The following is a 25,021-nucleotide window of genomic DNA, read 5'->3' on the forward strand; positions in this document are numbered from 1 at the left end:
ACAGTGGAGTACAATCCAGGCCCCCTGGCTACTTTTGTGCTCCCTTGCCCTCCTTTTCGGTCCTTGACTATGGCAAGAACATACCTGTCTCAGGGCCTTTGCACTTCCTGATCTTCTGCATGTGCTCATGACTCACTTTGTCACCTCATTCAGGTCTCTACTCAGAGGTGATCTCTCCAGGGAGGCCTTCCCTGCCCATTCTAACTAAAGCCGTTATCACTGTTTTCTTACCTTGCTTGATTTTCCTTTTAAGCCCATCTCGCTACCTGATATTCCATTTATATCTAGGTGTGTGTTGAGTTTGCCTGTCTCCCCCGTTCCACAGTCAGTTCCATCAGGGCAGGGACTGTACTGTTCATCACTCTATCCCCAGCCCCTAGGACAGTTCCTGGGTCTTCGTTGACATTAAATAAATATTTATTAAATGAATGAATGATTTTTTCTTATTTGACAGATGAGGGATCTGTGGCAGAGAAAAGCTATGTCAAAATACAGTGGGGCTCTGAGCTTGCTCTCTCCATCCTCCAATGACAGCATGGGAGGGAGTCCAGGCTGGGAACTTCGGGTACCCATGGGCTCACAGATGCAGAAGCTGAGCCCGGAGGTGGGGAGTGACTTATTCAGGCCTGATGAGGGGAAGAGTTCGGACAAGGACCCAGGTTACTGGACCTCAGGCTGAGGCACCGAGCTGCTGCCTCCAGCTCCTTCTCCCTGGACTTGAGTACTAACTATCAAGCTGGTCTCTAATTAATTGATACCTCATGCTTACTGACACATCCGTGGTGGCCTAGGCCTGATGAGGTGAGGGGAAGAGTTCGGACAAGGACCCAGGTTACTGGACCTCAGGCTGAGGCACCGAGCTGCTGCCTCCAGCTCCTTCTCCCTGGACTTGAGTACTAACTATCAAGCTGGTCTCTAATTAATTGATACCTCATGCTTACTGACACATCCGTGGTGGCCTGGAGCCAGGGGTAGAGGAACCAATGGACCGAACAGGGGCACAAGGGATGTTTGGGGAGGATGGGAGCGTTCTGTGTCCGAGCATGACAGTGGTCTCACAGCGTATGCACCGTCATCCTCATCCAGCTGTACCCTCCAAACGGATACGGTGCGTTGAACAGAAATTACACCTTGATGAGTTTCATGTACAAAATCCCAACGTGTGTATTTAGGTCTTGCCTTTCCCAATCAGGTCTTCCTTCTGTGGGCTGTACGGAGTGGGTAGCACACAGTTTGAGGACCCCCTGCCCCCCGATTCAGAGGACCTGAGTGTGAATACCCACCCTGCCCCTCACCAGCTGTGATCTCTGCGCAAGCTGTCTCTCCTGGGCCTCATTTTCCCCATCTATGATATAGGGACAAAACGCTCAATGAATGGGATATTTGGAGGATTTAATGGCTATCGTTCTACGTAAAGTTTTAAAAACAATGCATGATGCGTAGTAAGCACTCAGTACGTGATAGCTATTCTTTTTGCTCTTTGTACTTCTTGGGGATATAAAAGCTCAAAAGGTAAAATGAATATTTTTTGAGCACCCACTCCTCCTCAGACACAATGCACTTGCTAAACTTGGTAATAAATACAAAATGTTTGATTTGATAATTGAATTGAAAGGTGTTTTTTCTTTACATAGTTTCTTTTTGCCTATCTTAATATGTAATTCAGCATTTATGGTGAATTTGTGAGAAACATACTCTTTGATTATATAGCTTTGCCTCCCATTCCTCAAATCTTTTTTTTTTTTTTTTTTTTGTGCGGTACGCGGGCCTCTCACTGTCTTTTTTTTTTAAATGTCTTTAGTAATGGCAACATTTTTTTTTAATTTTTAATTTATTTATTTGTGGCCGTGTTGGGTCTTCGTTTCTGCGCGAGGGCTTTCTCTAGTTGCGGCGAGCGGGGGCCACTCTTCATCGCGGTGCGCGGGCCTCTCACTGTCGCGGCCTCTCGTTGCGGAGCACAGGCTCCAGACGCGCAGGCTCAGTAGTTGTGGCTCGTGGGCGCAGTTGCTCCGCGGCACGTGGGATCTTCCCAGACCTGGGCTCGAACCCGTGTCCCCTGCATTGGTAGGTGGATTCTCAACCACTGCGCCACCAGGGAAGCCCTCAAATCTTTTTATTCTTCATTAATACACAAACACACATAACATATATTTATAAAATTAGTATTAATGCGTCCATGTAATTCTAAAAAATTTTAATTTTATTGAAGTATAGTTGATTTAAGATGTTGTGTTAGTTTCAGGTGTACAGCAAAGTGATTCAGCTACATAAGTGTGTCCACATAATTTTAACTCCATCATTTTTTCACTAAATATTATATCATGATTATTTTTCCTTTTTCTTAAATTTTATTTAAATTTATTCTAGGATTCATAGTGTTTAATTTGTATGCACTGCTATTTATTGAACTAGGCATTGTTTCATTTTTATTTTCACTGCGAACATTGCAGAAGGCACCCTTCAGTTTATTCAGCTTAAACAAACACCATTTACGCTTCTTTTACTGCTCTTACCAAGTTGCCAAGGGGATAGACTGCTTCCATGGCCATGATGATGTAGCTTTTTTCTTTCTAACACGTTTCTCAAGACGGGGGAGGGGTTAAGAGGGAACCCTTGTACAGCAGGGGCAGCTCCTACGGTGCAGACACAGATGCCTCAGCCGCCTGGCAGACTCGGGGGGGCACTGATACACAGACTCAATTCTTGCTTCTTTTCTAAGCAGAAAATGAAGCGAATGCTGTACCTCACGAGATCCCCAAAGGAAACATATTTACATCGGGAGACCACCGTTTGCCTCTATTACTCTAAAGTACTGTAACTGTGAAAGTGTAATTTGACAGTAAAACAATGAACCTCTAAAGGCAGCCTTCCTAAAATGACATTGACAAGCCATCTGGCACGTGCTCACAGATTAACCTGGCACAGACTGTCATTTTCAATCTCCACGTTCCTGTCCTCAGCCCTTCTTATATTAGGATTCACGGCATTTGCTGTTCCAGCTTCCTCTGGGGGCTCAGAGAGCCCTGAAGGTATCTTTTGGATGAGTGGTGGAAACCTGACTCTAATCTTTACCTCGCAGTGTCTACCTGTCTCTTCCAAAAACACACACGCCCTCACCGTGTGACATGACACAGGTCAGGTCTCTCAATTCCTAGCCAGAAGGCCAAATTCGCCACGGGGAATCCAAATTTCTCAGCTCATTGACCTCAAACTTCCTTAGGATTTGGACGAGGTTTCTTCTACCAGTCTGTCTCCTCTCATGATATCCAGAACATAACACCGCCTAAGCCACCTTCTCCCACTTCTAACCCAGACACAGGCTACTCCTGGGGCGCAAGAATGAATGGGACCCAGAGGAAACCAGTGACATATTCACATTGAACACCTATGTATCGAACACCTTATGTGGGCCATCCCTGCGCTAGAAGTGGAGACACAGGAGATAAGAGGAGACAGGTCCGTGGTCTCAAGCAGATCACTTTCAGGTGGAGAGCGGAGACAGGAAACAAATAAACAACCAGGAGCATGCAGAGAGTGATAAATATTGAAAAGTAAATCATAAAATATAACACAGATAGATCAATCCAGTGTAACTAACACAGTGTAAGCCATATGACTTAAGCAACATGAATAGTATAATATACTGTCAGTAACACAGAAATAGTGTAAATATAGTTTACATAGTAGCACACACAGTAAATTAGATAGAGGAGAGTAGTAGAGTGGCCAGGTGAGGGGCGTGCAACTTTACATTAGAAATGACTCAAGCAGTCCCTTCTGAGGAGTGACATTTGAGCTGAGTTCTTACATAATTTATGCCACTTTTGGTGACAAGTAACAAAATACCATGGACCAAAATGGCTTTGGCAACAACAGAAAGAAAAACACATGATAAGAAGTTGAAAAGTCAGGTGGTTCCAGGTGGGCTGGCCCGGTGGTCCATCGGGTGGCCACTGAGGATGGGGTTCCTTCCATCTTTCTCTCCTTCCATGCTCGCCGTGTCAGCCTGGTCCTTGGCCAGCCCTCCAAGGCTCTGAGATCACCATGGCGGCCCCTGTTGTCACCTCCCATGTGGCAGCATCCAGTGGGAGAAGGAGGGACCCCTTTCTGGGCATCTCGGAGCCAGGAGGCCCTTCCCAGAATCCCCGGCAGACTCCTCACGCCTCCTTGGCCAGAATTGTGTCACGTGCCTTTCCCTAAGCCAGCCACTGGCAAGGAGCATGGCTGGACAGAAAAGAGGAAGATGTGCGTGTGTGTGTGTGTGTGTGTGATGGGGCAGCGGTGCTGGTGTGTGATTGAGCGGCCCGTAGACAGCCAGTTCTGTCTGCCTCAGACCTGAACGACAGGCAGGTCTCAGTCACAGGAAGATCGTGGTAAGGCCTTCGGATGGGGATAAGCTCAGGAGAGCCAAGGCAGAGAAGACCTCCCCGTGGGGGACTGGTGGGGAGTCTGTGCAGGGGGGCAGGGAGGGAAGTGCAAAGGGAGCCTGGAGAAGGAGGTAGTACCAGGTCCTTAGGTCTTGTAAGCTGTGATCAGGAGTTTGGACTTTGTCCCGTGTACCGTGGGAAGTCTCTGGAGGGGCCAGGCGTCAGCAGTCCTGGGGGCTGGCCAGTATCATTACACACACAGGTAAAGCCCTGGGAAGTGATGTTCCCTTTCTCTACCTGGATTCAGTCCAGGTAGAATGAGGGTCAGGGTGCCCGCCCCACAGAGTTATTTGTGGGGCTTAAGGCTTTGAGAGGGGAGGAGGAGCATTGCAGGCAGTGAGGTCCTATACCACTAAGAGAGACCTGCTGCAATTGATTCTCATTATTTGCAGTAGTTATGTCTTATGAAGCCGCTGCAAACACTGAATTAGCAAATACTAAACCATTCCTTCTAGAGGAAATACACACATGCACACATACACACATCTCATATGGATCATAATAATCCTGAAAATTCAGGACAGTTGAGGTCTGTACTGTAGAAGGTAGGATGGGGAAAGTTCTAGCAATAGCTGATGCCCACCTGAGCCGGGAGAAGCTGAGGGCAGAACCCCCTACTGCATCCACTGTAGAGTTCTTGTCAGTAGGGAACCTTGTCCTCTTGAGACAGGTCTGCGTGTGGCCACTGAGTCCAGGGGTCTCTAGGGCTCTTATCGAATGTCTCCTGGGGCAGCGCTCTGGAGGGAAGGCAGGGGTCTCTCTAGAATGGGTCCCCCCCCACCCCCCGCACCCCAGGTACTTAAGGAAGGTCAGTTGGGCTCAGCACTGGGTCAGCATCGCAGGAATTTAAGGAAGAACATGGCGCTCCACTCCATTTTCTGCTCTAGTAGAAAATCGTGTTCTGATTGCTCTCTTTACAATCCTGGGCGCAAGAATGCAGATTTACATCCCTCAAACATGCCCTAAAAGACGGCTGATTTGCTCGTCTCCTGGTTTTTCTTCTCCCTTTTAAAAAGTAAAGCAGACAAAGAGAGGGGACGGGCGAAGTAGATTCTTTTAAGCTTCGAAAAGTGATTGAATTGTCTTTTTTCAACTCCCACTGGAATTTCAGGGGGAGAAACACATTAGCTGCCATTTTCCACTGCCATCTGAGGGCAGATTTGCTGCCCAGAGTAGTAGAGCCTGGAGGGCAAGGGACTGTGGACGGCTAAGTTCTGACAGGATGGGAAAGCGGCTCCCCAGGTGAACTCAGCCTGATGCCCAGTTTCCCTCCAGCAGTGCTGCGTATTGCTTTGTGGCCCAGGGTTATCAGGTCAGTGTCGCTGTGATTTCTGTCCGTCTTCCCATTAGTGGCCTTGGTTAATTATGCTTAAAGATTCCTAAAGACGTTGGTGCCATTGTGAGGTGGCAATGACAGGGACCTGTGTCTGCGAGGCTGATGCAGGAAGGGGTCTAAGCATCTCGTTCGTTATTTTCTCCTCAGTCTTTGATTTCACTCTACAGTGAACCAGGCTCATCTTTTCCTTCTCGTGGGAGCCAATTCACATTCATGCTCTTTTTGTGGGGGGAGGAGGGAGGTGATGATAACTTGTCCCGAACAGCATGGAGGTTTGTTCTTTGAGTTTCGACCTCGGCACTGTTGACATTGCTCTCAGCCGTTCACCTGTTCACGTGGAGGGGGCAGTTGGACGTGTGCACCTGGGGCTTGGAAGGGAGGCCTGGGCTGCAGGTGCTGATTCAGGTGAGGAAGGAGACGTCAAAAGTGAGTCTTCGTTTGTGGCTTGCAAAACGGGCTGCCTGGTGGCATTCCAGGTGAGCTGGGGAGCCCTGCCCAGCACCACACGGTACCCCTAAAAGTAGTGTGTGGCCTCCAGCCAGTGACGTCGCATTGCTGACCTCAGGTTCTTCGTCTGTAAAATGAGATTGTGGGCGCTTGGCGGTTTTGTGATTCTGTGCTGAACAGAGTGTTGGTTTTGTCTCTTCTGCACATAACGTGACCTTTGCCCCCTCCCCCTCCCCACCCAGATACATCCGTAACGGACGTTCATTCTCCTGATGGTCCAGGAGAGAAACTGATCAACGATTTCCTTGCTTATCCGGAAGAGGTGAAGTGAAATGGGGGCTTACGTTGTCTAACGGCCAACCGGCGAATGCCAGCACGCTAAAGGGTGCCTCCACGTGCTGAGTCAGAAGTCTGTAACAAAATGCCGCGTCCTCACCTCCATCCTGCAAAATTAGAGTGTAATGGGGCAAAAATAATTATATCCACATTTCTAGCGCATTCCATGAGTATTTTCCTGCAAGGATTTTAATCTAGTGCAAAGCTCTCTTGGTTTTTCAGGGAAAAAAAAAATCCCCCTTATGGCTCGACCGAAGTGTTGTTTTAGTAACATATAGATACCTTTTTAAGCATCTCCAGATACGGTGCAAGAGTGAAATGTGTTGCAAGTGGGGTTTGATTAGCCGTGTTTTGAGTACATAAAGGAGGTGAGGTAAAGGGAAAAAAAACACACACAAAAGGCAACAAAGGTTATGGAACTCCATTAAATTATGTTTATGATTTTACTTGTCAGTAGTTCGTAACACAAAATGGTTTCCCTGGAGTCTGTTTATCAGCATTCGTCCCTAATTAGTGCCTACAAATTACCTTTTGTTCAAGTCACGTTCTCCTGGTTGTCTTGGGTCTCATCAATCAGAGCTGTTGCAGTTCATGAACTTTCATTGTCAGGTTTTGCACGTGCTTTTTCCTGCTGATGCATCTGGAGATTCTGTCCCCTCCCCCAAGGTCTCCAACGGCTGCGATTCGATTTTTGCGAATGGGAAGGAGATGAAAAGCAAAGTGGACACGATCGTGAACTTCACCCACCAGCACTTCACCTCCCAGTTAGAGGTCACCGTCTGGGCGCCCAGACTCCCCCTGCAGGTTGAGATCTCAGATACGGAGCTGAGCCAGATCAAAGGGTGGAGGATCCCAGTGGCTTCCAACCGAAGGTGAGGAACCCGGGGGGTGGGGGAAGGAAGTTCATTGAGGACGGTGGTTCTGAGGTCCCTGGGGCCCAGATCTGAGGCAGACGTCCTCAGGGACGCAGGCCCTAGGGAAGCTGCACCCACAGTGCGTAACAGCGGGATCGGAGTTCAGCTGGATCTGACTTGGGTACTTACTTTGACAGGAGGCGATTATAATAGGGATAATAATCATCTCTACCTCGTAGAATAGTTGCTAGGATTCAGTAAAACGATGCAACGCCTAAGAAGCGCCTAGCACAAGGCCTGGCATTTAAGGGAATAGCTCTTTTTCTATTCCCTACTTTCCTGTCCTTCTTTCCTACCTTACCTCAGTTTCCTGCTTATAAATGTCAGCCGTCCTCTATGGAGCACAGTACAATGGTTAAGTTGTGGGCTCTGGAATAAGGCCACTGAGTTTCACCCTGGCTTTCTCACGTATAGCTGTGTGACCTTGGGCAAGTCACTTAACCTCTCTCTTCCTGTTTCTTCATCTATAAATTGGAGATGACAGTAGAGTTACTGAATAGAGTTATCCCAAGAATTCAGTGAAAGGATACATCCTGCAGTAGACAGAATTCTAAAGATAACATCCCTTCAACCAGTCCCATCTCCTGGTTATTCAATCAAGCACAAATCTGGGACTGCTGTGAAAGGATTTTACAGATGTAATTAAAATTCTAAATCCGTTAATCTTAAAATATGGAGATTATCCAGGTGGGCCTCCTGACCCATCGGTTGAGCCCTTTGAAAGCAGAAAGTTTTCTCTAGCTGGTAAGTGGTACCATACAGTATGAAACCTTCAAGAATGGACATGTTTCTATTCAGCATAATTCCTTTGAGATCCACCCCAGTCGTTGCATGTTTCCATAATTCATTTATTTATTTTGCTGAGTGTATCCCCTGGTAGTGAGTATCACAGTTTGCTTAATCATGCATGCACGGAAGGACACGTGTTTTTTCCAGTGTGGGGCTATTTTGGATAGAGATGCTATGACAAAAATTTGACATACAAGCTTTTGTATGAATGTAGATTTTCATTTTTCTGGGGAAGATGCCCGAGAGGGGAATTGTTGGGCTGTATGTTAAGGGCATATCTAGTTTTAAAGGGAACTGCCAAACTGTTTTCCAGAGAGGCTGCTCCATTTTTCATTCCCACCAGCAGTGTGTTAAGTCATCCAGTCATACATCCACATCCTTACCAGTGCTTCAAAGCGTTATCTGCAGTGTGGTACCATTTATGATGATATAGGAAAGAGAAAGCAGATTAGTGGTTGCCGTGAGTTAGAGATGGTGTAGCGGTATAAGGCAGTACACGGGACACCCCTGTGGTGACGGACCAGTTCTGTATCTCGGTTATGGTGATGGTTACATGAATCTGCATGTGATAAAAATCACATAGAACTACATATACACACACACAAATGGGTATTCGTTAACCTGTCGAAATCTGAATAAGCTCTGTGGTTTGTACCAATGTCAGTTTGCTGGTCTGGTATTGTACCACAGGTATGCAAGATGTTAAATCTGGGGGGCTGGGTAAAGAGTGTACAGGGCCCCCCTGTATGATTTTTTAAACTTTCAATGAATTTGAAATGACCTCGACATTTAAAGTTTTTTTTTAACGCAACAGAATGCAATTGTTTTATTAATATGGTATTTCTAAAACTTCATTTATTCACTCACCACTTTTATGAGACTGCAACTTTTGAGTACCACCTAGAATATACTGACTACTGTTCTTTTTTCAGTTTCATCTATTTTTTTAAGAGAAACTCCACATCACTATCAAAAATAACCAACTAGTAAAAACTAATGCAAAGAAAATAAAATATCGTTATTAAATTCTGAGTAGATACTGTTGTTTGTCTGAATTTGGCTTTACGAGCTGGGAGAGGCTAGCAGGTATCAGAGAGCCCTTAAAGATCGCCTGGCACCAAACAGAGACGTTCCCTGTGATATAATCAGGAGGACTGAAAAATAAAATGAAAATAACCTTTCTGAATGTCAGTCAGTGTTTTTAGTGCCACCTAAAATCATCTCACTTAACAGCAAGGATACTTACCCCTCACTTTGGGAAACTCAAATTGCTAGGTGCTGGTGAAATTTTTTTCCTGTAACTAATAATCTAATAATCTAAACTCAAATTAATTTTTCCATTTTAAAGAGTGTTGAGAAAAAAAAATAATCTCATTTCTTTTACCAGTCAGGTCTGCATTAAACTCAGTCTAAGCAGTCTCCCCCCAGTATGATAATTTACGGTATATACATCACCGATAGAAGGTGGTAGACCCTGTGAAAGCTAGTTTTACTTTTCTAACCTTGAGGGTTAACCTTTCAGGGAGGTGGAATGACATGTTGTTAAGAAAGTGGGTTTCAGAAGTGACATGGTGCTTGTCCCAGACTGCTAAAAACGAGCTCTCTGGGCCTCATATTAACTGCTCTGAGCCTTGGTTTCTTCATGCAGGAACAGGAGCATGCTTCAGGGCTGTTGTGAAGAGAAATGAAGTCCCTTATAAAAAGGGAGAGAAAGGGACTTCCCTGGCGGTCCGGTGGTTAGGGCTCCACGCTTTCACTGCCGAGGGCCCGGCTTCGATCCCTGGTAGGGGAACTGAGGTCCCACCAGCTGTGCGGTGCAGCCAACAAAAAATTTTTTTAATTTTTAGAAAAAGGGAGAGGACACCAGTAGAAGGACAGCGGCCAGGCTTGGACTCCGCGTCGAGGTGACCGGTTGTGTGGCTGTGACCCAGTTGCCCCTTCTCTCTGTGCCCGGGTTTCCTCACCGGCGAGATCCGCTCCTAGAACACCCTGTTCCTCGGGGCCTGTGCAGATGACGTGGGTCACTTGTGTGTGGCTGGCAGGTGGCACGTGGCCCATTTACGTCAGCTCTTTACAGGAGCACGCAGGGCAGGACCCGGCACGTGATAGGTGTAACCCAGCGCATATAAGTCTCTGCCCCTTTCTCCCCTGACCCAAGACCCATCCACCGAGGGCCACAGACCAGTCAGCAGCCATCAAACCAGGTCCTTTCATAAAGGACACGGGGCAGGTGTATCTCGAGGAGAAGGTTCTAGAATGGCCGAGCCAGAGAGGGTTTCTCAGGGCGGGTGTGGGCGGGCGAGTAGGGGGACAGGAGGAAGGGGGAGAAGCCAGGACGCAGGTGCCAGACGTGGTTCAGTAGTTTCAACAGCTCTGCGGGTTGGCGGCCACTCAGATCAGGGCGGCTGGGAGGTAAGAGGCTTTACCCTGATCGTCTTTAGGGCCCGGAGCCCAGAGGAAGCCGCTTCTGTAGAGATGGAAGGGCCTGATCCAGGGAAGGGGCTGGATGTGGGCACCGTCCGCAGGTGATGGCTCACGAGGGCCGACCTCAGGTGTGGTCGCACCTGGCCTACATCTCCTCCAGCACCCCTGCAGGGCGGTAAGGGGGGTCCTTCTCGTCTCCGCTCCCAAGGTGAGGCGCCCATGTGGGAGTGACTGATGGCTCAAGGCCAGTAAAGGGAGGTGGATGCAGGCTGCACGCGGCTCTTCTGACCCCAGACCCCCCGTCCCCTCCTCTAGCCCCAGTTCATCCCCGCACAGGGGATCGTGACGAAGTTGCAGGCTTCCGGAACACGGGACAGAGGTGCAGCCTCTGCCCGCGTGGGGCTGGGCCCCCCTGGTGCTGGGCGGGCGCGGCAGGGGCCGAGCTGGGCTTCTGTGCTCCGAGCACGTGGCGGTACACGTGGCGCCCGGTGGCCGCCAGACAGTGCCCGGGGAGCGAACGAGGGAGCAGACGGCGGGTGACGCGATGGCGAGCAGGGCTGGCGGGCAGAAGGCGCAGCTCGCGCCAAGCGGGGCGGTCGCGGGGAATGGGGACGGCGGGGTACGCGAGACGCCTCTCCCCGGCGATGACGTTTGCTCTGCCGTGCGTGTGTCCCAGGCCCACCAGAGACAGCGAGGACGAGGAGGACGAGGAGAAGAAGGGTAGAGGCTGCTCCCTGCAGCACCAGCACGCCGTCGTGCGTGTCCTCACCCAGTTCGTGGCAGAGTCGCCCCGCTCGGCTCAGCTGAGCTACCTGCTGGGCCCCGACTGGCAGTTTGACGTCACCGACCTTGTGGTGGATTTCATGAAGGTGGAAGAGCCGAGAATTGCTCAGTTACAGGATGGCAGGACCCTGGTGGGCCGGGAGCCGGGCATCACCACCGTGCAGGTACGGGCACCCACCGCTCGCCGCCTCCCGCGACCCCGGTCTGTACTGATAAGGGGCCGGGTGGATGCCGCCGTGCGGGCCGTGCGCCCCCGTGTCGGAGGATCATGGGCAGTAACAGAGGGTTCGTCGGTTCCAGCAATCCCGACTCAAATTGTATCTTGCGTTTTAGAGAGAGAGTTGAGAAAAACATCTCATTTCGTTGACCAAAGCTGAATTACACACACAGTCTAAGTAACCTTTCCCCCAATATGATAGTTTACTTTTCGTGTATCGCTGACAGAAGACGGTAGGACCTGTGAAAGCTAGTTTTATTTTCCTAAACTTGAGGATTTAACATTTAGCTATGTTTTACCTTAACAGTGGACGAAAAATTTAAAAATAAAACGTATTGCACTAAAATTAATTTAAAAACCCTCTCCATTTTATTGTAGTAATAGTAAAACTATTTTCTAGCCAACGTTGACAGGATAATTCTGCAGAAAGAGTGCAGCATATTTTTTTAATAACAAATTAAAATGTTACTGCTCAGAGCTAATTAAGTCAGATGTCAGGTTTTGCCGAAGTTAATTTTTGACAAAGCTGTACTCAACATTATGTTTTTATTACTCTTCTATTTCTATGTAACAAGTCACCGCCAGTCTCCCAACTTAAAGCACCACTAATTTATCAACTCAGAGTTCTGAAGCTTGGGAGTCCAGGTGAGCCTGGAGTACCAAGCCCAGTGTACCGCAAGGCTGTGGTCAAGGCGTGGGCCAGGCTGGGCTTATGTGCGGGCTTCGGAGAAGGGTTTGCTTCCCAGCTCAGGTTGCTGGCAGGATGCAGTCCCTCGTAGTGTAGGGCTGAGGGCTCTGCTTCCTTGTGGACTGTCCGCCAGGGGTCATTCTCTGCTCCTAGAGGCCACCTGCATTCCTTCTCATGGGGCCTCTCCGTGCGTAATCGAACAGGGGCATAGCGCTCACACACACAATTTCCATACGTGCCCTCGTGTCGGCAAAACTGGGAGAACGCGGTGGTGGAAACACCAGCTAAGGAGTTCTGAATGGTGTGAGGGGCAGAGACTGAGGTGTCTCGCTGACCCTGCAGGTCCTGTCGCCTCTCTCTGACTCCATCCTGGCTGAGAAGACGGTGACCGTCCTGGATGACCGTGTCACCATCGTGGACCTGGGCGTGCAGCTGGTGGCCGGCTTGTCTCTTTCCCTGCAGCCTCACAGGTCGGACAGAAGAGCCATCATTTCAACGGCAGCTGCCCAGGATGTTCTTCAAGCCCCACAGCAAGTAAGATTCCAGAGTCCTTTCGTCCCTGGCCAGTTGAGACCGCTTCTCTCTCTGTCACATCCTGCAAAGGAGATCCGTAGAGAGAGCACGCATAGCTGGGACTGGTGATTCTTGAAGCTTCTTCCTGTTTATCCAGTCTGTCCTGTCTCTGAGAAAAGTACTCAGTGGCTTAGACACATTTTCCTCGTATGTGCTTCTAATCCACCAACCACATGCCCATATGCTACTGGCTTTAGAGCAGCCTTATCTGTTTTAGGCACAGCCCGCTGCTAGATCGTGACCAAAGGCTCACGTGTTTTCCCTTTTGCCAAAGCAGGTGCCTTTTGATGCCGTAAGTCAGTCCCCTACATATGAACGAGTTCCCTTCCGAGAGCGCGTTCGTAAGTCCAACAAAGTTAGCCTGGGTACCCAACTAACACAATCGGCCATATAGTACTGTACCGTGATAGGCTTATAATACTTTTCACACGAATAATACATAAAAAACAAACACAAAAAATAAGACATTTTTAATCTTACAGTACAGTACTCTTGCAAAGTACAGTAGTACAGCACAACAGCTGGCATCCAGGGGCTGGCATCGAGTGAAGAGGCAAGAAGAGTTACTGACTGGAGCAGGAGAGGAGGGGGGAGATGGTAGAGTACTACTGCACTCTATACAGTCCTGTACAGTAAAGTACACAAAAGCACAACCCCTTGTAGAGGATGCACGCACGTGAAAATGTACGCCGGACACGTGAACTGGTTTACGTGACTGGACATGTGAACGCACGTTCGCATCTTTGAAAGTTCACAACTTGAAGTTTCGCATGTAGGGGAGTTACGGTACTCGGAAATTCCATTTCAGCTACTTGAACAAGCATGGCTTATAGGCACCCAGTCACCACTGTTGACAATTATTGCCAACTCTCAAACTCTCCCCCATCTTTGAACTTCGACGTGTCATTGATAAAGATACCAGGGCACCGTGCCTCTCGAGCCGGCCGGTCTCGTAACGCGTGCTTCCTTAAGTGCTTCCAGCCAGCGCGTGTTTTGCTTCGTCAGCGTTGGCTCCCTGATAAAGAATGTTCGAAGGGGTATTCTCTTGAGCAGGCGCCTGGTTAGTGGCACCTGAATATGATTCAGATCAATTGCCTGATCTTTCAGAATGTTCTTAGAAAGGTCAAAGTCAAATCCTGTTGTCTGGCATGCCATAAATTAATGTACACGTTAATGCACTGGTTCAAGCATATTGTTTGTTTCTCACGTCGACTGTCGCTCTAGCTTGGGGCTGACGTCGAGAGCCCAGGCAGCGTCGAGAGCCGCTCACGATGATGAAACATGGAAAACAACTTTTCTCGGATTGCATGTTTAAATACTATTACATAGGGAATCACATTTACATTCGCAGGTTTGAAGGAACCTGATGATAACACAATGCTTTGCTCTCATTTTTCTTAGGAAGCAATAGTCAGTTCTTGGCTCCTGTTCAGTGATGGTTCGGTGACGCCTTTAGACATTTACGACCCCAAGGATTTTTCAGTTACCGTCTCATCATTGGATGAAATGGTGGTGTCTGTCCAGGCAAACCTTCAGTCCAAATGGCCGGTTGTCGTTGCAGAGGGGGAAGGGCAAGGGCCCTTGATTAAACTGGAAATGATGATCAGTGAGCCCTGTCAGAAGACCAAGAGGAAGAGCATTCTTGCCGTGGGTAAAGGGAACATCAAGGTCAAATTTGAAGCAAATACTGAGGAGCACCAAGGAGGCACCAACGATGTTGAGGGCGTCAGTCGGGAATATAAAGACCACCTGAGGAACAGCATAGAGCGCGAAGGAAGCCAGGAGAGAGCAGTGCAGCAGTGGTTCCAACATGGCGCCTCTGCCGGCCACGAGGACGGTACCAACAAAAGCACAACCCTGCAGTCTCCCATGGAAGGAAAGGATAAGAAGTTGCTCAAGAGTGGTGGTCCAGACGCCTTCACAAGCTTCCCCACTCGAGGGAAGTTACCGGAACCCCATAATCCTAGTGACCTTACGGTGACCTCCAGGGGGTTAACCGACTTGGAGATCGGCATGTACGCCCTGCTCTGCGTCTTCTGCCTGGCCATCTTGGTCTTCTTAATTAACTGTGTGGCGTTTGCTTGGAAATACAGGCACAAAAGATTCGCCGTGAGTGAGCAAGGCAACATCCCCCATTCCCACGACTGGGTCTGGCTGGGGAACGACGTGGAGCTTTTGGAGAACCCGGTGGACGTGACCCTCCCGTCGGAGGAGTGCACGACCGTGATGGACAGGGGGCTGCCGTCCGAGGAGAGGAACTTCCTTCTGAATGGCGGTTCCCAGAAGACTTTCCCTAGTCAGCTGCTCAGACCTTCTGACTATGTCTATGAGAAAGACATGAAAAACGAACCTCTGAGTTCGTCCGGCCCGAAGAGGAAGAGGGTCAAGTTTACGTCCTACACCACCATCCTCCCGGAGGACGGCGGTCCGTACACCAACTCCATCCTGTTTGACAGTGATGACAGCATCCAATGGGTCTGCCCAGATATGGGGCTGGGGGCGTCCCAGGGCTTTAGAGATTACATGGAGAGGCTGCAGGACCAGATGTAAACTCCTTTCTCGTGTTTGTATTCACCTTTATGCCTTCTGCTTTTTGAATGGTGGAGCCGTGAGTCTGATCAGCAATAGGGTCTGAGTTAACAAAGCTTCGTTTGTGGAGCTCTGGCGGGACCCCTTTCGAAGCAGGCATCGGGGGGAGCAAAGGCAGCTGGGTCTGAAGCCAGGATGTGCCCCCAGATGAGCGACAGGGGGGTCCTGGAGAAATTCTAAGACCACGGTTTTATCTGCTGCCCGGTACTAGCTCAGTTCAAATATAATAAACCAGACCCCACAGACATTGTTAATCATCTCGTGGCAAAACGGCCGTGTGGAATTAGAAAAGACTTGGGTTTGATTTTTCTACTCCTAGACCTTTTAAAGCACAGTGGACATTTCTTGCCCTTGGCCTGAGATCGGACATACGTGAAAGATGCTGAATGTAGCCGCCCGTATTTGTTAACGAGCACTGCTCATTATTTTTATATATCTTTGCACCTGCACCTGGTTCCTTTGACCTCTGCAATTCTTTTTGAAACATGAAGACAAGCCAATTCCATTCTTTTCTCTGAAATCTGTTTGATTTACATATGAATTTCCGTCCCTGTGTTGTTGCCACATCCTGTTTTTTCCTGGGTGTCTGTGCAGAATTTCAGGGTCTTTCCAGTTTTCCTCACTGCATCCCTTAGGGGCAAATGTCTAAGAAGCTTAGCCTCATGCCGTCTTTTCTTTCTTTTTGTTGCTGGACTTTCTTGTATCAGACGGGGACGTGGGATTTTACTTAAAATATTAATATACTGTAAGGGAGGGCCATCTTCTTTACAGTTTTCTACATGAAGCTTAAAAACTTTGGAGAAAAGTTGTGAACAGTGAACCTTTACTTTTATCTTCTGCTTGGGAGAGTCACGAGGACCTCTTTCCTGGGGTGCGTTTCTGAGGACAAAAAAAAGTCCTCAAAATAGTTGTATTTATACTAACGCTTTGTGGTCAACACCATTTGTTATCCAAACTGAAATCAAGATCTAGAAATGATATGCAGAGAAAGGAAATTGCACAGGAATCTCTTCAGATTAAACTTTTTCTTTTACCAGAGCAAAACTTTTTCAAAACAGTAAATGAAATGATGTTTCCACTTAGCAATATGTAGAAATCTACCCATACAATGATTCCCACCCACCTCCAAAACAAACAGACAAACAGACAAACAAACCCCAACACATATATCTATCCTCAGTCATGACTCTGGCAGAGATAAAACCTATACAGGGTGTCCATTAATGGAGAACAGCAATGGGTTTACCCCCCAAATTCATAAAATAAATGACTCTTCCAGAAGCTTGAGAAGCAATTGTGATGAAAAACCATAGCTGTTGGGAAATGGAAGTGGCAAGAGAGGAAAAAAAAAAAAAAAGTCATGGTTCCTGCATAATTTTTAAATAAACAAAGTTTTTCAAAGAACAGCATGCCTGGTCTCAAGCAAAGCAAGACTTTCAGATTAGGAAACTATGACAACATTCTGTTAAGATGTGCTAGCTGGAAAAGCAGACACTGGATGAGTATGCCTCATTCTGAGCTTTCTTGAGCCATTTGCATCTCTGAGAGGTAGAATTTTAAAGGCCCGAACAGTCAAGGACCTGCAGGAGGTGTTGAAACAGTTTCCTGACTCCTGATGGCTGCTGACTGGGCTATTGAAAAGGGTGTGTGCTTCCGTGGTTCTCTTCTAGGGTTCCGCGGACAGGAGTGTGCTAGCCAGCCTTCTCCAACCATGACATGGCAGACACAGAATTCTCCTTGTGTCTCTTGCCCACAGGACCACAATACGTTTGTAAACTGCACCTAAGTTACCAGTGATATGCTGCCTGACCTCAGAGGCTGGTGTTCAGTTGCTCTTGTGTTTAAAATGGGGGTTAGGAGCTGAAGCTGGTGAGGCTCCCCAGATCTTCCAGTTTGATGGGGGAACGAAGCCAGGAGACCCAGGCATCAGCTTCCAAAGGAGTTTGCAAAGCGATGGCTGACACCTTGTAGGAAGAGCTCCTCTGGTGGCCAGAGGAAGCGGCCTCTGCTTTTCAAAGGGCTTGGCAAGGAGGTAGCTCAAAACCAACTGGGTAGGGCTGGAGAGGGATTCACGCACTCGCTGAAACATAGCTGTCCACGTGAGCCCTGCTCCTCCTATCACGTGTTTTCCATTTTCTCTCCCTTTGGGTCTTGGACATCCCAGACATAGTGGGGATGTCATTTCTGAACCTGAGGACCCTCAACCGATACAGGGGGTGAGGCTCTCTCACACACACAGCAGGCTGCCTCGCACTGGTAAGATGAGGCTCCCCGTGGGTATAATTCGGGAGGGGACAAAGGAAGTTACTGCTGTCATGGGGAGCCTTATTAAGGGGCATACAGATTAGAGCATCTCCTGTGGTCCGAGTGCTTGATGTGATACAGAAAGCAAACTGGGGAGAATTAGGAAGAGCCAGGGGTTTCTCTGCGGAGCCGGGAACTGACCGTTGTCCTGAAGACGCCTCCCTTGGGTACGCTAACGTCACCCAGAGCGATGCAGGCTGCATAAACCACCTTTGCTGGTTTCTGTTGAGACTCAGTCAGTTCAAAATAAAAATCAGATGGAAGGGTTCAGGGCAGAGGTCCCTTTTACTGTACCACACACACTCCCATATATGCACACGTACATACGCCTTATACCCACGTGTGTGTGTGAATAGTGGAGAATCAGAAATTCAGGTTTTTTGTGGGAATCGACACTGTCAGTTGTTCTCAGATTTGGTGCGGACACCATTCAGCTTAACAGAATGTCACTGAAGTTCTTTCTGCTCTAAATATTCCCTGCTGACTAGAAACTATGGGTTATATCGGCTTGTTTTCCAACTAGTCAATTTAAAACAAATAGGAACTATACCTCCAAAATATTTCAGCTCAGATGGGGGGGCATGGGACTTCCCTGGTGACACAGTGGTTAAGAATCCGCCTGCCAGTGCAGGGGACGCGGGTTCGATCCCTGGTCCTGGAAGATCCCACGTGCCGCGGAGCAACTAAGCCCGTGCGCCACGACTACTGAGCCTGCGTGCCACAACTACTGAAGCCCGCGCGCCACAACTACTGAAGCCCGCGTGCCTAGAGCCCGTGCTCCGCAACAAGAGGAGCCACCGCAGTGAGAAGCCCACACACCGCAACGAAGAGCAGCCCCCGTTCGCTGGAGAAACTGGAGAAAGCCTGCGCGCAGCAATGAAGACCCAACGCAGCCAAAAAAATAAATAAAATAAAATAAATAAATAAATGAAATGGGGGGAATGGCGTAAATTGCTAAGCCTTGAAATATGGTTGGCTGGGGGCCATGCATTTGCCTGGATTTCCCAGGTTCTTACGGCTGAGACATCCAAAGGGTAGTTGTCGGTGACCTGAAAGAAACGATGTCAACAGAGTCCCTTCCTCTCCCGGGAGAGTGGGGTGTTCAGCCTCCCCTTGAGGCAGACACCAGCAGCCTCTAGAGGGGACACCAGGCCGCGAGCTCCGTGAGTCACACAGAGGGCAGTTCAGAGGCCCCATGAGGACCAGGTGACCTACACCCGTGGAGGATGTGAGACCACTGTCTCCAGGGGCCAGACGGGCTGCTTTCCAGGCCAGCGTACAGCTATCAAGGAGCAGCTGCCACACAGAAGTCCTGGAGTTAAACCTACAGTGTTGCATTTGAGAGAAAGAAAGAAGAAGAGACACTGGAAGTTTCCCCTGGAAACTTCCCCCAAAGGACACACTGGCTAGCAGACCTCAGAATACTCCGTGTGAACCAAAAGGGCATAATTGACTTCCTGGCTGTTTTCTTTTTGCACACGGGTCAGGCTGAGTTCCCAGACTATAATCATCCTTAAACCATAGGCAGAGAGTTTTTATTTATAAAAATTAATGCAGGGAAAAAATGGATTAATTTTTGTCCCTTTGCTACATCTGTAGATGAAGTGTTTTGTACCTGGATAGTTTTTAAGTCCTAGGAAGTCTGCCCTGTGTGTGTTCATCAGCATTCCTGTCTCACTGTTTTAGAAGGGCGTCTTCCCAATGTTGGGATGTTGGGACCACGGTAAAGTGTCTGAGAAGATCATTCATTCCAACTCCACTGACCACAGAGGGTGGTTTCATCTGAATCTTTCCTTCACCATTGACACCACTGTTTTTCTGCTCTCGTCAACTCAAAAATGGCCTCAATTCTCCGTTCTAGTCTCTGTAAATGACACGATAGATGGTTTATAAGCCCAGCGACCATCTCCTCCCTCAAAATTGTATTACGTGTAATGTACTGCGTGTCACCTGTTGTGTAAAGGAACAGTATGGGTGGTGGAAGAGTTACGCTAAAATATGGATAGCAGATATTTTTGTATGTAATATAGGCAATATACTGAAACGCTGAAAGGTGTGTTGGAATAAATATTTTAACATAAAAGCATGCAAAGCTATAGCTTTTAAATGTACAGACATCCCGCTCAGAAATATCTAAATTGATTATGGGAGAACATCAGAACCTGACGTCGTGACATGCACTAAGTTAAAGATGCAGCCTTTAGAGAGCGTGACTTCTGTTGCGATTGTTGATGGAATCTGCCAGAACATTTTGATCTTGCTCTTCCTTCCTTTTGGATTTTTTTTCCTTTTTCTTTTTTTTTTTTTTCCTGGAAATATCTCAGAAATAAAGGGACATCATTTTCCAGCATAAAGGTATATACTAACCACAGGGTAATTCATCCTTTTTAACATGAAAATAAACATTTAAACATTCTCCAGTGGTTTCATTATTTTATCCACATTTTTCTCTTTTACTTGCAGCATCTCTATGATTTGACTATCTTTATATCTTTTTCTTTTTAGTCAGAGATTTTAATACCTTTGACGCAGCAATAAATGGAAACCAAAAGAAAATGTTTCTTGAAAGTTGCAAATAACTTTGACCTTTGAAAAAGGTAAACTTTTCGTGTGTTGTCCTAGCAGACTGGGGGACACTTCCTCGCTGATGTTTCAGAAGGAGGACTCCTGATTTTCAGGTCCCTGCCCAGGGTCAAACTGTCTTGGACTCAGTGCTGACATGTAATGCATCAGCCCTGCCGTCTTCTCCCTTTTGGTCTCTACTTATCTGTGACTCACTCGTGTGTCCGTATCTGGGGCAGGGGCTTGCGGTGCTGAGGGCCCAGAATAGGTAGAGCTCTAGACACGTAAGAAAAACCCAAGAGAGTCGGGGATCCTGCTTGGAAGGCTGGTGATGTCTCAGCTGAAAGGTTGCCGGGTGCATTGCTGAGTCCCCACGGCTCTCTGTGGCTTGTGTGCCCTTTCTGACGCTGCCAGCGTCACCTTTGGCATTTTGGCAAATGGCACTCCTTGTTATCAGGATGAAAAGGGATGTCTCTATGGCAGTAACTTGACATGTCATAATAAATGCCCCCCCACCCCGAGCCTGATCTTTCACTGGGCCCTCCAGACATCATATGAGGAAGTGAGTGTCAGCCTAGGAATTGGCCTTGTGAAGTGAAATCTGCCGAGTGACAGGCTTCAGATGAGCCCAAATGCTCTCCCAGTTTCCACACATACCCCCATCGGCAGGATTTCCCACACTTTGGGTGATTGTTTCCCACTAACAGCCCCTTCTTCTTCTTCTTCTTCCTGGAATGGAGGAGGACGGAGCCACAGACCCCGAAGGCTCTCCCCAGGTCTCAGCGTGCATGTATGCAGTTTAGTAAAGTTGGTTTCTGAAAGAGAGGGAAAAAAGAAAGTTTGAAATGAGGCTTGTAAAAAAGTGAACCCTTTAGATTTAGACTTCTGTGTGCGCAAAATGCAAACACTGCATTGCAAACTTTTTGATATTGAAATGCTTAATGCCTGTTAGTTTCTTTATGGTTTTATACAATTTAGATCAGTTACAGAGGTAGTTTATTGGTTTATATAATTTAGATCACTTACGGAGGGTTTTTGTTGTTTGCTTTAAACATTTTTTTAAAAACACAAAAAAGTGCAGCAACATTCTAACCCGGTTACAGTGTTTGTAGCCTTTTCTGTGAGTCAAGATGGCAGGACGTGATCACTTTCCAGGTGGGAAGTAACAATTCAAGTCTGATAGAGAAATTATGCTACCTGTCCAAGAAAGCAACCATGCCATCAACTGACAAACTGGACAATCTTCCCATTTCATGAGATGCCTTTATAATTTCTTTGGCTCTTGGTCAGTTGTTCTGATGAAACCTTTACTTTTATCTTGAGGACTGCAATTTCTTTAGGTGCTGCAGCAACTGAGGTCAGTTTATACACCTACGCTGCCCATTGGAATAAAGCACTTTACAAACAGAGGGACGGATGTTGCTTTGGGATTCAGGGCCCGTGTGGTGTTGACTTTTCCACCCCCTAGACGACATTACTTCTCTAAGATGGCTTAAATCACTTCTGACCTGAAACTTCTTTCTTTATTTCAGTTGGTCAAGGAACACGAACAACGTTTTATTCTTCCATGATAAGGTTGGAGCTGAAATAATCTGCTATTTTATTGTTACCTCTTATAGGAATCTGAGTCACTGAATGAAATAACCCAAAAGGCCAGTGTAGACACTTCCCCTTTGATATAGTTTTTTCACTTAGAGATGCTTCCTTAGACAGTGTGCCTTTTATCCCCCTGTCGTATTCACTGTAGGATCTCCATTTAACCCATGTATATTCCCACATAGCATGCTTTATTCCCATAAATATTTTAGGCTGACAAGGGTCACACGCCGGGCATTGTTAAGCACACCCTTCCAGGTTTTCAAAGCTTTAATTTACTATTCTGGTTGGTTGTAGTGCCACTTGGTGCATCTGAAAATTTGCATCAGATCTGCTACCGTATCAGTTACTCCGGAGCAATGAATTGTTCAGTACCACCAGCTTCTGTGCCAAAAGACGCCAGGACTGCCAGACAGAAGGACCCAAGTACTTCCTCTGGGCACAGACCACCAAGCAAGTGATTTCCTCTTTCTGTAGTTTTCTTCCACTGGGACCCTTTTTTCTGGACTTCTAGCAAGGGCATCAATTTAAAACCCAATGTGGATTCCAAGAACAAACCCATTGCCCGAACCCCATGACAGTTGATGTTCTAGGTACATCACTGCAGGTTTAAGCAAACGCCCAAACTATGAGAGACAGGGGCTGAGAGTGGAGAATGAAATAATAAGCAACTGATCCAAGCCAGGAAAAAAGAAGTAGCTCTGCCACTCCCTGGCACACAATGAATATTGTACAGCAGGTCCGTGCTCCTGCAGGGAGTCACGTGTGTCTCCCCACGGCAAACAGTTTTTCCGTCGCTGCTTATCTGTAACGCGTGTCTGAAGGGCATGCTGTTTGCTGATAATTTAAATCTGTGTATCCTCAACCGTCAGTTCCCAGCCCCAGACTCCTCTCGGGTGGATCCCATCTGGGCTGCAAAATACAGGGAGGGAGTGACCAAACCCACACCACCCAGCCAGTTCTGAACCTTTGGGTGGCTTCAAGGCCACAAACACAGTGGGAACAAATTCTGTCTGGCGTTTGAAACAAACCAACAAAAAGGGTGTGATCTTCTATCTCCGTTCTTCTGAGTTGGATTCTTATTCCCTGGTAGACACCAGCTATTATAAACAGAGCATGCTGTTACAACATTGTGCTTCTCTATACTTTTTTGGTTGTATAATGAACCCATCTCATACTACCCATGGCTTTCAGTATGATTGATCCGTTGTATCTGTCCCACAGCATATTTAACCTATCTGTAAAGGCACTTCCAAACATTTTGAAAATGAAGAAATAAAATGTGTTGGATGATTCCTTGTCATAGTAAAACAATCAGTGGGTAAGCGCCAGGAAATTATCTCATCCTCTAATAGTTGTTCAAAGGAAGATATTAACAAGTTTTTAGGTTCAGTGTAGGGGGCAGCTGTCTTCAGGGTTTTGAGGACAGTCATTGGCTGAGACCTTGAGAATCTGAGAAAAGCATGGTGTATTTAAATGTGAGAACAAGATTCCAAAGGAAAGAGGCTTGCTTTTGTGCCCTGGGGCAAGTACGCTGGCTAAGCAGCCAGTTGAACTAACCTTCCCTACATTAAGAAGGTTCCTTCCAGAAAGAGGACAGAGGTGACTTTCTGTAGTGCAGACAGGCAAACTCAGTTCTTGGAGAAAGCCGAGACAAGTCCATTTTTCCTTAAGGCTTATAAAGTTGAATTTTAATGAGCAGAAAAGGTTTATTCAGATTTGTCCCTGCCAGCCAGGCGGAAATCAATTCTATTTATAAAACTGGAGTCCCAGGAAAACTAAGTGAGGCATCAGACATTCCAGTTTACATTCATTGCCTTGGGATGTGCTACATTTAACCCCGGGACAACTTACACATTTCAGTACATTGGGTCTCCTCCGCCCTGTAAAGTTTAACCGGGAAAAGGACTCTCATCACACCACACTCATGCCCTCTGCAGATAATTGGCTCCACAGCTACGTTGCCTGAACTAAAAGGATGGCTGAGGAATCCTCTGTCAATATTCAGCTCTAGGAAAGCACGTGCCCTCCCAGGACAGAGGCAGGGTAGCTGCCTCAGGCAACTGTGATAACCTGGATCCAGCATCCGTGCTCCCAAGTTCACTGAGGTAGTTACAGGGGCCGATGGCAGCTTCTCAACCAGCCGTGCAACCAGCACTGTTTCAGAAACAAAGAGGTGTTTACAAAACTCCCTTCCCTTCACGCAAAGGGCAATGACTATGAACAAAGCGTGACTGGGCTGCAAACATAGGTTCTTTGTTTTTTGGGTTTTTTTTTTTTTTTTTTTTTTTTGGCCGGGCCGCGGGGCTTGCGGGATCTTAGTTCCCTGACCAGGGATCGAACCCGTGACCCCTGCAGTGGAAGCGGGGAGTCTTAACCACTGGACCGCCAGGGACGCTCCCAAACACAGGTTCTTTGCCTTGACTCTCGTTTAAACAATGAGGTCAAGCAGAACTCAAGGAGGCAGCCTACCCAAGACATTTGAAGCCACTTTGGAGCCAGACCGATGGACACGAAGAAACTCCAGGTGAGTTTCCAGGGGGATCTGGGCTGAACCGCACACGAAGGAGACCGCAGCTTCCTCCACGGTGCCTCAATGCTGTTGCAAATGGATTTTTTTGCATCCTAAATTTTTAAATGATGCTTGACCTACGAAGAGTTCACATGAACTTGAGTGTTGTATATGCAGATATTCTTACATTAAATGGCAAGATTAGCAGCAGACGGTATGGAAGCTGACACTCCCTAATAGTATTATTTTTTTCATAGAACACAGGGGGAGCTTGTATTTTTTTTTTTTTTACTTTATTTATCAAAATTTTAAGACCATCTATGACTTAGGGGCTTTGTCCCTTTCAGCAGAAATCAGAATGTAATTTGGATTGTACAGTTGATGGTGTCCTGTCAATTGAAAGAATAACGTCCTTTGCTGTGTGCGTTGGGGAGGTGATCAGAGAACCAGGGAATGGAGCATGATTATGGCTCATCACTGTTACCCCACATGGGTTAGATCTACCCGGGGAGAGATTCCTTCCT

General features: G+C 47.4%; 1 protein-coding gene across 1 annotated transcript in view; it reads left to right on the top strand.

Annotated features, from left to right (window-relative positions):
* The window catches only part of LOC102980712 (transmembrane protein 132B), a 264,321-nt gene extending 248,773 nt beyond the window's left edge, over nucleotides 1–15,548 (top strand). Inside the window, exons 6-9 of the mRNA XM_024120951.2 lie at nucleotides 7,213–7,418; nucleotides 11,350–11,620; nucleotides 12,704–12,895; nucleotides 14,336–15,548. Of these exons, the coding sequence (XP_023976719.1) occupies nucleotides 7,213–7,418; nucleotides 11,350–11,620; nucleotides 12,704–12,895; nucleotides 14,336–15,484 (1,818 nt within the window). The 3' untranslated portion in view covers nucleotides 15,485–15,548. The remainder of the gene's footprint in view (nucleotides 1–7,212; nucleotides 7,419–11,349; nucleotides 11,621–12,703; nucleotides 12,896–14,335) is intronic.
* Nucleotides 15,549–25,021: the final 9,473 nt, after the last annotated feature.

Source organism: Physeter macrocephalus, chromosome 19 (genome assembly GCF_002837175.3).
Source record: "Physeter macrocephalus isolate SW-GA chromosome 19, ASM283717v5, whole genome shotgun sequence".
NCBI lineage: Eukaryota > Metazoa > Chordata > Mammalia > Artiodactyla > Physeteridae > Physeter > Physeter macrocephalus.